Raw genomic sequence first — 14,510 nt, 5'->3', positions numbered from 1 at the left:
AATAAAATAAAATAAAATAAATTAATGACAATAAAAATATATAGAAAAATAAAAATTAAAAAATGTAATAAATACATTTGAATACATTGACTACATTTTTTTTTCCTTTCAGGTGAAGCTTACATTCCAGGTTTCTATTATGTTAATGTATCGTTCCAAAATAAGAGTTTGTAGATTGAAGAATGTGCTTGAAAGTTTAAAATAGCTCTTAGAATAAATGTGGAAGGTTTGAGGACAATATTAAACCTTATAGAACAGATACTAAAATATGGTCTACTTTGGCTCTGGTTTCACATCTTAAGACGTATATATATATATATATATTGTTACAGTGTTGGATGTCCAGACTAAACGTGGGTGAAGTTTTAAATGTGTAGGTAAAAGTATGTTGGAGTAATTCCCAGGCTTCTCAGGTCTCACACAGTTTTTTTCTACACGCTGCACTTTGTGACGTCACAAAGAGCTGGCCAAACAGAAGAACGCGGGCTTGTAGGGGGCGGGGTTTCTTAAAGGGACAGAGCTGACGGAGTTGTTTCAGGCAGAGGCTGAACTGTAAACTATGCTAAGCTACTCCACAGGTATCACAGAGGGAAATATGAAGCTTGAAATTAACATAATACCCCCCCTTTAAATATTCACCTGTTGACAGGTTCACAAATAAGAAAACATTCAGCTTTAACAGCAGGAATATAAATCACTACAGAACATCCCAAGCAGATACGGTTATGCTTTCGTGTGAAGACAGGGTCTCTATATTCAGAGTTTACATACAGCTGGCAGGCAGCGAACCCTCCTGTCCTTCATGACTTGCACACAGTGCAATTAAATCCCTGAATCATAAGCTGTCATGTGTCAGAGAAAGTGCTGAAACACTGGGTTAAAAGTAGTCCTGTCACTTGAAATATTCATGTGTACTTCCTTGGGGAAATGTGCGAAGAAGGAAGTATAACATCGGGAGGGGAAACTGTGTCCGCTGACCCCTCCGTAATCCCCCTTCTCAGTGTTTTAAGGCGTTCTGAACTCAACGGAGTAGGTCACTCTTTCTTGCCCTGCAAATGTAAACCTAAAAGACTCCACGCTGGAAGCACTTATAGAGCCAGTTCACTCATCTTTCACACATCTACTCCTGCTAATATTTGTATTCCACGCACACATAGGCACAAATTCCTTGCGGGTATCATTTCCGTTCTAGGACATGAGGCGTATTTTCCTCCTTAAAGTGCAAGATCTTTGACGTTCAGACAGTCTTTTGGGAAATATACTTGTTTAGCATCTTACTCAGATCGATGTTGATTTCATCTCTGCCTGTTCAGTTCAGCAGAAGAGATGTTGGTAGCCTAGCTTAGCACAAATATAGCAAGCAGTGGTAAACTGCTAGCCTAGTGCTAAGGAAAAGAAAACGACACTATTGTGGCAAAAACTGTGGTTTTAAACTGAACATGTGCACACAGCAAACCTAACCAACACTTTATCCATATTTTCAGCTTGTTTATTGCTAATCAATTTTGCCTCCGCCCCCACTGCTCCCTCTCTGTAACACTCACTTTCTCTCCTTCCTGTATCTCTTACAGCTTGTAAGTGTAACGGCCATGCGAACGTGTGCCAGGTGTTAACCGGCAAGTGCTTCTGCACCACCAAGGGGATCAAAGGGGACCAGTGCCAGCTGTAAGTACTCCAACCATGTGTTTACACACACACACACACACACTTACTCTGGCACATACAAGCATTGAAAAACAGTGGTACCTTGCAGCCTTGTTGTGTTGCGTTTTCCCACATTCTATGGTGTAGCTCTGGAGTTCCTCATTAGCTTATGGTCAGTTCAGTATTTTTAGAACAGTTCCAAAAGTGAGGATCAAAAACGGAAAAGTTAAATGATAGATTAGCTGGCCACAAAAATTCTCAGATTTATGGTAATGTCAATCAAAAGTGAGTACCTAGGCTGCCTGACATCGGGTCGGTAATCACCTGAGAGGAAGAAATGATAAAAGGCTCGGGACTACTTTAATAGAAACCCATTTGAACAAGTGAGATAGGTGTATGGGTTGTTGTTGGGTTATGTTTAAGATATTTAATTGACGCAGCGGCTACAGGATCGACTCCCGCCCTCCTTTGCTGCACGTCATCCCTCACTATCTTCTCCCTATATTCCCTGTCTCTCTTCAGCTGTCCTGTCTAACACAGGGGAATGGCTAAACACAATGGTGATTGAGCCTATGGCCCACTGATGAAAGCCTTTGCATGTGCAGTATTACAGACTGGCCGTCTGTGGCGACTTTCACTAAAAATATTAAGCGTCGCCCAGTTAGTGACGCGTTTTCCATCACCCAGCAGTGGTTGGTCTGCCAGAGAGGGTAGGCGGAGCTAAGCGGCTGCTTTTCTGGTCTCTGCAAGTGTTGCGAGTAAACAGTAATCTACTATGGCTGAACAAACAAAGAAAAGATGGAGGACTACAGATACAACTTCAACAATAAGTGAAAATCCAAAGAAAAAGAAACAAACTCGACGCTCAGATGAAGGCAAACAGTCTGAAAAGGAAAGAGACCGTCAGCGAGGAAAATCAAGAGTTACAACCGGAGCCAACCGTGGACGTCACACATGCGACATCGTCTGGATATCTGGGAAGTGTGCTCCTGCAATTACCGTTTATCGCCATAGGTGTCGCCAAAGACGAGGAAACTGAAATGTGCGAGATTACCACTTTAACAAAACAAATTGTTACTATTATACAAATATCAGATTAGTGGACGAGTGCATCTGTCAATCTAATTCTGTCATTTTAGAGAAATGAATTTCTTTCGTACTGTCATGAATAAGTCGGACACGCCCCAAACATTGACCCTGACATCGTCTGACTTTGAAATATCCTTTTCATTAACATAACAGCATCCAAAGACTGTGAGGTCAATGTTTGTGTAGAAAACACAACAGCATTAAAAAGGATCGACTTACAATCTGATTTAAATTACCTCTAACGTGATTGATTATTTCCTTGAAGCATTATGAGCATTGATTTCTGAATCTCACGTGGAGGCTTCAGTGTTGTAATAATTCGTGGGTGTAAAAACAGAGAAGCATCAGTTGGTGTTATACTGGTCAGGAACTCCTCCTCCAGCACCATTTCTGCTGACACGGCGGATTCCAGCCGTGTAGGAGGACCCTCTCCACTTAGTCTGTTTCCCGGTGGTAAGCAGAATGGACGCTGATGTTTTTAATACCCTTAATGCAGCGAGAGTTATGGAGGGGGTCACAGGCAAACATGAGAGCGCATACCCTCCCACACACACACCATGCCATCACACTTTGTTGCTAAAATCACACATTCTCAAAATGACTGTGTGCTATGATCAGAATCACATATCCACACTCATCTGCACTTGTTCTGTCACACGGTTCACACCATATTTAAATGCATGCGAAGCCTCTGATTAAAATATCAGTTTAAATTTAGTCACATTTCAGTCACGTCGCACTGATTCAGACATCTTGAGACATCTTCTCCCTGAATACAGTGACTACATTTGAGTCACATACAGCAGTCATGACACCCTTTAAAGGAACCCTGTGGAGTTTTTACAAACAAAAGTTTTGCTAACATCTTCTGTTTATCAACGAAGTTCAAACCAGTGACTGTTTATAACGTTGGAGGACATGTCCACCTCCTCTTGCTGAAATGCCAAAAAGTGGGCGCTGCCATCTTACGCACACATTCGACTTATATGTAAACTTCAATGACTGTAGTGATTGTTTTAGTTACGTCTCTTCTCGCCGTTCCTCCTCTACTCTGCTACTCAGGAACAGACCGGCTGCAGGAGCCGTATTTGTCAACAGAGCTGTCAATCATCCTTTTGACAGCATCAAACAACTAATTTTAAACTAAACTTATCAGAAAAATGAACACTTGGATGTAAATCAGCAGGATAAGAACTAACTATAATGACAGAAACCATGTTTGAGAAAAATGTATTTGACGTGTATTTTGATTTTATAGTTTGACTCATGTCCCATCTGTTAACATGGAGGAGACAGGCTTTATGACCTATACTGCAGCCAGTCAGCAGGGGGCGATAGAGATGTTTTGGCTTCACTTTTAGGGAGCTGTCATGTCGTCCATTTTTTTTTTATACAGTCTATGGTTCTGACACATTTTTGTGAATGCTTTTCCTTAACCTCCATGTATTTTAAAAATAAAACAGGGACCTACTAGCAAAAACATTACTCCACAGCACAACTAGTGGTCAAAAACTTCACAGGGTAGCTTTAAAACTTTTGGGTTTAAATCTCAAACAAAGGAGTCTATGAATAATGTGTTGTATAAAATACCTAGCTTGAAAGCTCCTTTGAGGAACTTTCGGTTTGTGTTGATTTTGGCGCCCCCTGTGGACAAAGCCGTACCTCTTATCTCTTTGCTGATTTTGTCCTGTACATGCTTAAGTGGTGGTTTTTAACAAAAAATCTCATCATGCTTTTTTTAACAGTCAGGTTAAAGCTGTGGCTGTGGCTCAGTCGTCGTCTCTCAATCGGGAGGTTGGGGGTAAGATCCCTGACTGCTACAGTCACATGTCGAAGTGTCCTTTGGCAAGACACTTGTTTCAGGCATTAAAAATAACTATATAGAAATAATCAATCTTGTTGCTGACGGTCTGTTTGCTTTTGTAGGTCATATAGAGTCATCAGAATTAATTTCAGTCTGTTTCATAACCAGAGAAAAACTCCCCACAGGAGCTTAGTATATTTTCAAGTTTTTTATGTGTGCTTGTCCAAAACAAAACAGGGACCCACTTTCAAAAACATTACTCCACAGCACAACTAGTGGTCAAAAACTTCAGTGTTTTGAAAATCCCTTACTTTAAAGTAAAATCTATTTTAATAAGGAATAGGCCAAAATAACTAGTTACTATGTAAGGTGCATGCAATTTAAGTAAAGTAACAATTTAAGTCTACAGTGTATGCACTCAAATACACATTATACTCTGGAGAAGGGAAGTTTTGCAAATTAATCGGCTGAAGAAGAAGTTTATAAGCAATATATCAATTATCGCAGAATCACTGTATCGTGATATTATCGTTATCGTGGGCCAAGTATCGCGCATCGTATCGTGAGTTACCCTGCGATTCCCTCCCCTAATCCTCTGTGTGTAAACCACATGTTTCCATTAGCTGCTGTGTAGAAGAAAACCATGAAAATATCGTAAGATTGAAATTAAAATGATGACATTTCCTCATAATTACATGCACGTTTAATACTCCAAACGATTGTTGTTACAAACTGTAGTAAGCCGGCCAGCTGACGCTTCGAGACACGTCAGTGTTTGGCAATTTTCTTCTCTCTGATAAATCATCGAGTGCACACGAATCCAAACACCTCCAGTGATAGCAGCAGTTAGAGCAGTTGGAGGCAATAGGACAAAGTAGTTCTCCTGAGCACCGACGATCATCACGTTGGAGCATAACAAGAAAGTTTAACACTACAAGGGAAATGACGTCGGAGACACAGTGGAGCGGCGGAACACATAAAGGTGATGAGAGCATGAGAGAGTGAGGAGGCTGTAGGGAAAGTGAGACCTCTCTAATGCTTCCTGTTGACTTTGACTGTAAACAGATGACACTTTGCCGAAATGACAAAACATCACATTAATTTGCCGCTGCCAGATGGAAAGCGTCGCAGTACAACGCGGCGCTACAATCCGATAGCAGGTGGCTAACAGGCGATCGCATTCTTTGCCACAAATCCGAACGAGGCCGAGCAGCAGCAGCAGGCTGATCATCATCAGCCGTTTAGAGAGAGAGAGAGAGAGAGGGAGAGGATGCGCCCAACAGATCTGGAGCCAGCTTCTGCAGCCCAACACTGATTATGAGCAGCCAGCGACATACACCGCCAGAATATGTTGTTAATTCAGGCTCGTTTACAGCCTCTAATTAGATCAGTGATGTCATCATCAGCGACTGCTCTTCCAGTGGTGACTTCTAATCTGAAAATCAGGACGCACTCTCACATTAAAGCGCCTTCTAGCAACCTTTTTTCAAGTGTATTCTAATGAGAGTGTGTTGACTAACAGTTAGGGTGGTGTGTCTGCTGTCCTCCCCCTCCCACCCTTAAACAAAGACCCCCACGCGAGGGTGCTCAAAAGTACACGCATGCATGCTTTTTCCCCCTCACATGCATCGCAGCCGCCGCCGCCATTAGGACCTCAGGATAATAGCCGCTGTAATGAAGTGAAGGGTGCATCGGTGCAGAATAGATTTGTTTTTGAAAACAATTGATGAGGTCCGCGATGAGTCAAAACATTTCTTATTATAGCGCTTCATTTGGAGGCGCATGTTACGCAGGATTCTTCTCGTGCTGGAGGTCGCAGCTCCGACATGTGTGCTCCAGCCTGAAGGGCAGCGTGTTGGCTCGTAGCACACTTCCTCTGCGCGTGTGTGTGTGTGTGTGTGTCGCAGACAAAGGTTCATGTGTAGATCAAATTAAGATACAGCGGAGGGAGTGGGGGGGATCGCCTGAAGAAGCGTGAGTGCACGCATGCATGCAGGTGTAGATTAAATTAAGATACAGCGGAGAGGAGTTGCATCGTATGCGTCCAACACGAGCACGTGTGTGCGCAAAGGCCAGGCAGCTGAAGCGCCGCAGGAGCGATGCTCCGTAAGGTTCAAGTCCTGTGGCGGCATTTGTCCTCCGTCCTTTTGTACGGCGGTGAAGGAGCCGCTCTGGCCCCGTCCTCTCCTGTCTAACAGTGCGAGAGGTTGGCGCGGCCCCAGCTCGGTGTCCTGCCCTCATTAGATCAGTCGGAGCGCCGATGCTCGTCCTTCAGGATTCGTACGTTAGATAAAGAGTCAGAACCCGTCTTGCATGCATGAGACAATTTTTACAACCGTTTTTTACTCTCCATTGTGTTCCTTAAAAGTGCCAAGACGCGTCAGATGTGTTCCCTCCACCCTCATATGAATGACATGTTTCTGTGCAGCACCTTCCACGTCTGTCTCGTGAATCCAAAATGCCACAAAACAACCGATGTCGCACTATTTTTAGAGGCAGAGTCATCCCCGGTTCACTCTAACATCACTAACAGACACCTCCTCCTCCTCGGCAGCGCTCGTGTCTCACAGTGGGTTCGCGCCCCTCCTTTGCTCCGTGTCCTCGCTGACTCCTCCTCTGATACGCTCATTTGAACAACTTGTATGTAAGATAAAACAACTGTCCACTTAGGAAATAGTTTGATCTTACTCTGCAGTACTTTACAGAGGCTTCATCTACAGTGGTTACATAATCTACCACTCAAGTTCATACAGCACGTGCAGCAGTGAGTTCATCTTTCCATTGTCAAGAATCAGTTTTCTATGTTTGTGTACAGTGTCGACGTTGGAGGGTGTTTGTCTGCTAACAACAATAAATTGGAGGCAAATAGAAGCCAGTAATTGTCCAATTTTCCCACCACGTTTAGCCCGAGGTCAGGAACCTCATTAGCTGGAGTTATAGTTTCATTGGCCTCTGGTTTACAGTCATTTCACACCCGCGGCAAACACAAACTGAGGGTTAAGCACAGGGTAATTATAAATGTATATTCATGTATAAAACACACAAACTTAATAATAAACCTTTTATAGTTATTTTGTTATCAGAACTGGAAGCTTTTTTTTAATTATCACTGGGAGAAAAACTGAAAAACATTTATTTATTCCCACACGAATCAGAATCAGAAATACTTTATTTATCCCCCGAGCCAAATCCGGGCGTTACAGTTGCTCTGATTCAGAGAGAAGTGTGATGAAATATATGGCACAGAAATACAGGAAATATAAATAAGAAATATGTCAAATATGTGCATTATATACACAATAAATGAATGCAGTAATGTAGGTACCATTTATTACACTGTTCTTCATGTGTGAAAGCAGCAGCACACAGTCGTAGTCGGTGTACTACAGAGTGAACTTCCTCATGACAACAAAAGCAAGAAGCAAGCAAGGTGTCAGACTTGTTTGTTTACATTTTCCAGGGCAAAAATTTAAAGTGAGTGATACATGATACATATGACTGTTAAATATAATCTCTAAGATTTTCATGTAAATAAATATTAAGTCACTGTCTATCGCCGAATGAGGTAACACATGATGTGATTGAGCCTATGCCCCACTGATGAAAGCCTTTGCATTTGCAGTATTACAGACTGGGTGTCTTTGGCGACATTTGCGGAAAAAAATCACAAGCGGCGCCCAGTTAGTGACGCGTTTTCCATCACCCAGCAGTGGTTGGTCTGCCAGAGAGGGTAGGCGGAGCTAAGCGGCTGCTTTTCCGCTCTCTGCGAGTGTTGCGAGTAAACAGTAATCTACTATGGCTGAACAAACAAAGAAAAGATGGATGACTACAGATACAACTTCAAAAATAAGTGAAAATCCAAAGAAGAAGAAACAAACTCGACACTCAGATGAAGGCAAACAGTCTAGAAAGGAAAGCGACTGTGACAAAGGGAGCCAACTGTAGACGTCTGGTTCAATTGGGAAGTGTCCTCCCGCAGTTACCCTCTATCGCCAAAGAGAACGAAATTGAAATCTTCGAGATTAAATCTTTAAAGAAAGCAGGATGAGATTTTTTATTAAACCACCTCTTAAGCGTGTTCAGGACAAAATCAGCAAAGAGAAAAGAGGTGCGGCTTTGTCCACAGGGGGCGCCAAAATCAGCACATACCAAAAGTTCCTCACAGGAGATAATAAATAGGATAATAACTGCAATTTTCACCTCCAGTTTTGTTTGTATTGAGATTAAGAAGAGATTTTTTTTGGGGAGGGGGTGCAGCCATTTTTGTCTTTATTATAGGCCAGCTGAAGAGAGACAGCAAGTATGGGGGCTTGCGCCGCCTTCTTTACCAACTGAGCTAAACCAGCTCCTCTTGTTTTAACACTTTGAATCAGTTCAAATTATGTTCTGGTTTAATTTCTTTTCTTTTTATTTATCAAGCTTTTAAAGTTTTAACTTCTGTTTTTCTGCTGGAAGTAGCGCCAACTCTAACACTTGTTAAGGCACTATGTTTTAGTCCTGTGGATACTAAACCCCACGACAGTTATCCAAGATCTTGTTGGATTATTTTCATACAAGTAGTATTAACAGGCAACTGGATCGTCATTTTGCAATCAAAGGTAAACATGTGATGCGCTGCGAGCGTTGTGGAGACGTTCCCCTGCGCTCTGATTAAGTCTGAATCCTGCAGCTATGATTTAATAAACATGGGTGTGAAACAAAGATAAACTCGCCGTCGGCTTCTGCTCGCCTGTTTTGAACTTTGCACTTACTCGCTATATTATTTGAGTCTCATCTGATTTATTCAGTCTGAAACGATCCGCCTTGATTGCTGGTTATTCTTGATTGTTTAGGGTCATATATCTCAAATAATCAAGTATGAATTAATTAGCATTTATTGCTACAAGCATTTTTAAGGGATTAAAGTTGGTATAGCTCTGTGATCAAGTCGTGCGTAAAGTTCGTCACGTCCCACTGTGTCGCTTTGATAAACAAAAGTTCACAGAAAAATCTAATTAACTTTTGCAAACTATCAGATTATTTCTTCCTTGTCAGAAGTTGGTTTCTTGATTCGGCGCCAACAGCGGGAGCTAATGCGCTGGCACTTGGCATCCAGCGCTCCCCGATAAGAGGTTTTCTTGCTCTCAATCTGTTAGCGCTCTTCTTCATCTTGTTCACTCCTCTCATGTTTTTCTTCTCTGCAGATGTGACTCAGAGAACCGTTACCTTGGCAATCCACTCCGCGGAACCTGTTACTGTGAGTAATTCTTCACTGGACGGAGAGAAAGCTCACACACATGGACACACACACACACACACACACACACCTCTTTGATTATTCTTGGCTATTCTCTCTCCGTCTCCGCTTCCACTCTTCCGCTCTGGGCAGATGGAGCATTTTAGCACTTTGGCACCAGGGGCGCTTGTTCGGTGACAGAATGACTTGTCGTGAAAATGTCAAGTGCATCAGAAGGAGTGAGTGATTGAGCTAATCAAGGAGACGGAGGAGTAAAAACTCTCCGCTCGTCTACTCAATCACCCACCCACTCATTCATTCATTTAGAGAGTTGGCTAAATGTTAGTTTGGGCGTGAAGAGCGGGGGGAATACATCAAGGTGAGGGATGCAAAAAGCTGCATTATAGGGGGGAAAAAAAGTTGAGTGGTAGCGCATGACATATTTGTGTGTTTGTTTGCATGATGCGCTGTCCTTCACGCTCCTGCAGCACATCGCTCTTCTGACAACACAGCCTCAGCCAAGGTTTTGTCCCTGTTTTGAAATGCCACAGCCCGACAGCCGGCTCACTGAGTGGAAGACGAGGACCGAGAGCCCGCAGCTTGCTTTAACCTCTGCACACTACCCAGCCTTCTTCCTGAGCTCGGTTATGCACTCTTGTAAACATGACACCTCTGACTATCTGAAAGGCCATTGAGCACGGATTAACACGCTGCACTCACAGTGACGTTATCGGCTACTTCGCTGTGTGTGTGTGTACGCTCACTTCTCACTCTAACCCCGTCTCTAAAGCTGTGCAAGTGAGAGTGTTTGACAATCACATGCATATAAAAGTACTCGTGGAACACATCAGGAAAAAAATCACTTTTGTTTGTGGATGTTACAAACATGGCATATATATGGAGTTTGCATGTTGCATGCGTGGGTTCCCTCCAGGTACTCCGGCTTCCTCCCACAGTCCAAAGACATGCTCGTTAGGTGACTATAAGTTGCCCGTAGGTGTGACAGGTTGTCAGTCCTGTGATTGACTGCCGATCAGTCCAGGGTGTAACCCCACCTCTTGCCCAATGATGGGATAGGCTCCACCCCCCCCTGACCTGGAACAGGATATGTTGCATGGTATAGATAATGGATACATGGATGGATGGATGGATGGATGTAGGTAGCGACCTCTTGTGGCTGTACTAAACGGGCGCAAAGGAGGAAGTCAGGTGACGTAGTTTAAGAAGTGAGAAAGTCGGGAAGTAAGAATCGGAGTGGACAGATGTGAAAAAATGTCCTTCTTCATTTCCACAATATTGTATTTTCTTTTGTTTGTTGTCTCTTCTACAAACTGCTGACACGAACAGTTGTTGTGATACCGTGCACTACATGCCTAGGTATACAGGGTCGTTTTGCAGTCAGACAGAGCGCGTTTTAGTATCTGGGGGCGCCTTTTTCGTCAATGAGAGGGGCGCTTTTTGCGCGCTGCTTTTGCGTTTTTCCGCTCTGTGCGCCTCGCGTTTTTGAAGAAACGCTCTGAAAAGTGCTCGACGTCATGGCTGTTTTTTTCCTCATTGTCCATTCGGATGAAAGGAGAGCCGGGCCTTCTCTCAGTTTACAATATAATGGTTAGGTTAATGACAGTTAATGATTCGGTGGTTGCCTTAACAACAGTAGGCTTCAACAAAAAAGGCAGTGTGACGCAGCCTGCAAAACGTGCTCTGTTTGATAAGGCCCAGAGTGCAGAGGGAAGTGGCTGTCTGACGTTAGTTTGAAGTAGTGACAAAACACTAAAATACAGCGTACTCTCAAACTGAAATGTTTGTTAGGACTCTTTTAAGTGGATAAAGTACAAGGTACTACCTTATAGCTTCCGTGTAGGAACTCCGGCCAGCTTCTGCTAACTGGGCTGACTGTTATCTACTGCACGTAGCACACTTACTATTGATAAGTACCTCATACAACCTCCGAAACTATCCCTTTAAGTTGCTTACCAGATGTACTTACTTAAATATTTTCCTCAACCTAACAAAGCACTTCTGTGCCTAAACCTGACCACATTTAACTTCAACTATTTTACAACTATGTAACCCATGTACTTGTGTGGTTCCCCTTTCATCGGTCCTCCCCAATGCCCATATTTGGCAGAAATGTAAGGACAGTAGCACTTCCTTGACCCAGAATGAGTTGGTTTGAGGTGCTCTGTTAAGAGGAATACACAACAACAAAAAAATGCTTCTGTGTCATGATTTCATACGTGACCACTATTAATGAATGATCTGATAATTACTGGCAGCAGGGGCTCTGTGGAGCCTGCTGTCGGGGTCAGGTAGTCCCACTTGTGTCTGCTTGATGAGAAAATTGAACCCCCTGATTGCACTCTGTGGATTTGATTACACACATTTTGTTTCACTCGTCTCCTTCAGAAGCTCGTAAGTTTCTTTTGATCACATCACACTGAGTACATCTCTGTGTATTTATGCTGTCATGTCTCTAGCAGTGTCACATTGTGTGTATTCCTCACAGAGTTCTAATCTTTAGTTTATTCTCTCTAAACAGACAACCTGCTGATCGACTACCAGTTCACCTTCAGCCTCATCCAAGAAGATGATAATCACTACACTGCCATCAACTTCATGGCCTCACCTGAGCAGGTAACCGTTTAAGATCAGGCAGCAAAGTTGCGATACGAGTCTGAAACGTCCTTCTTGACTTTCAAAACAACATGCTTTTATTGTTGTTGTTTTTTCTGGCTGATATTGTCAGTGCATCTCAGATTTAATAACGTTAATGTTGTGTTTTTATCTTTTCCGTCTGAAGGCGAACAAGAACTTGGACATGTCCATCAACGCATCCAACAACTTCAACCTCAACATCACCTGGTCGGTGGGATCAACAGGTACTTCTACGCAATGCTGCAGTTTAATTCATATGTAGTTATAAAGGCCTGTGACCTTCACCAGGTCCCACTCGCTTTATTATATTATGTATTTCAGCTTTATGAATGCGGATTGAATAATCATCCCATTTACTACGTTTAAGTTTACTTAAATATGATGACATTTTATTGAACAGTTGATTTGTAAATTCATCCATTAGTTTGCATAGAGACAGATAGACAGATAGATAGATAGATAGACAGACGGACAGACAGACAGACAGACAGACGGACAGACAGCTAGATAGACAGACAGACAGGCAGACAGACAGATAGATAGACAGATGGACAGACAGACAGATGGACAGACAGATCGATAGACAGACAGATGGACAGACAGACAGACTGATAGACGGACAGATGGACAGACGGACAGACGGACAGGCAGGCAGGCAGGCAGACGGACGGACGGACGGGCAGATAGACAGACGGGCAGACAGACAGACAGACAGATGGGCAGACAGACAGGCAGATGGATAGACAGACAGACAGACGGGCAGACGGATAGATAGATAGACAGACAGACAGACAGACAGACAGACAGATGGGCAGACAGATGTATAGACAGACAGACAGACAGATGGGCAGACAGATGTATAGACAGACAGACAGACAGACAGACAGACAGATGGATAGACAGATAGACAGACAGACAAACAGACAGATGGATAGACAGACAGACAGACAGACAGACGGATGGATAGACAGACAGATAGACAGACAGATAAATAGATAGAACTTTTTCATTGTTATAAAAACAATGTAAGGCAGGTAGCAGCTCTTTGGCAGCACAGACGAAACAGCAATATTAACACAAAACAAACAGTCATTATAAAAGAACAGTATGTTTCCTTGTATAACGTAAGCAGGTCTCTCTTGAGAATGAAACCATGTTTCTCGTTGAGATGACCTGTCTAAAAAAAATTTAAAAGAAACATTAAATAAATAGTTAAGTGCTTGTGCTGCTTGCAACTGCTTGGAGGGGTAAACATTTAGTAAAACAGTCTTTTAAAAACAAATACAAGTTTAACCACAGTAGAGATCACAAATGCTTCAACAGATTTGTTCTAAAGGTGTAAAAGTTGTAAAAGTGGAGATATCGCTTCAAACGTTAGTCGATGTTTATACAAAATAATTTTTTATGTTTATGTCACTTTCTTTAAACCGGCCCTGCTTAATTTGTCAAACACAGACCCAGGCTCTGTCTGTTCTCTTTTCTATGACAAAAATAGTCGGTATTATATTCACTGGGAACTAAATGACCATTTTTCGTTGGCATGACAACCCCCCACACCACCCCCCGTGCACGCAATAAGGATAAAGAGAGTATGATTTACTTCCTCTGTTGGTTTTATTTTGCTAGTTGCTAAAGTTGTTGTAGACTTGATATGATATGCTGGTTTGACCTTTCAGAGTTTGCACATGGCCTCGTTTCTCTGCATTTTCATCCGGTTCCAAATCTCAAATCGCCACACCCATTTTATTGGCGCCTGGCATTTCTTCTTCTCTTGTTATTTAATGGTGGTTAGCAAACAGCTTTCAGATGCGCTACAGCCACCGTCTGGCGGTAGTACCGCATTACAATATATAGCTATGTATTCACATGTCTGTTTGCAGCATGTTTAATAGTTTATAAGTTTTAATGTAAAGCTGTTAACATCAAACAGTTTGGTTGCCATTAAAGTAATTTAACAGCCTCTTTAGACGTCTGATGGTTTAGAATTATTCAGTGTTTTTTGTAATTGAAATAATTCAGTCAGTTGTTTTGACAGATATAACAGTAGAGACATTAATGCCCCTCTCTTGTTAGTGTGTACTGTCACTGTTGACTGGACATCAT

The 14,510-nt window shown here is 42.5% G+C and overlaps 1 protein-coding gene across 1 annotated transcript in view; it reads left to right on the top strand.

The window, feature by feature from the left end:
- atrnl1b (attractin-like 1b) overlaps positions 1–14,510 on the top strand; it is a 77,928-nt gene that overhangs the window by 28,527 nt on the left and 34,891 nt on the right. The window contains exons 20-23 of the mRNA XM_069664409.1: positions 1,572–1,665; positions 9,721–9,773; positions 12,292–12,386; positions 12,553–12,631. Coding sequence (XP_069520510.1) covers positions 1,572–1,665; positions 9,721–9,773; positions 12,292–12,386; positions 12,553–12,631 — 321 coding nt within the window. The remainder of the gene's footprint in view (positions 1–1,571; positions 1,666–9,720; positions 9,774–12,291; positions 12,387–12,552; positions 12,632–14,510) is intronic.

Source organism: Semicossyphus pulcher, unplaced genomic scaffold, assembly GCF_022749685.1.
Source record: "Semicossyphus pulcher isolate SPU_LCO1_2020_fin unplaced genomic scaffold, fSemPul1.0.p SCAF_16, whole genome shotgun sequence".
In the NCBI taxonomy this organism is placed as follows: Eukaryota; Metazoa; Chordata; class Actinopteri; order Labriformes; family Labridae; genus Semicossyphus; species Semicossyphus pulcher.
The sequence above is the reverse complement of the archived record's forward strand: the minus strand, read 5'-3'. Positions and strand labels throughout refer to the sequence as shown.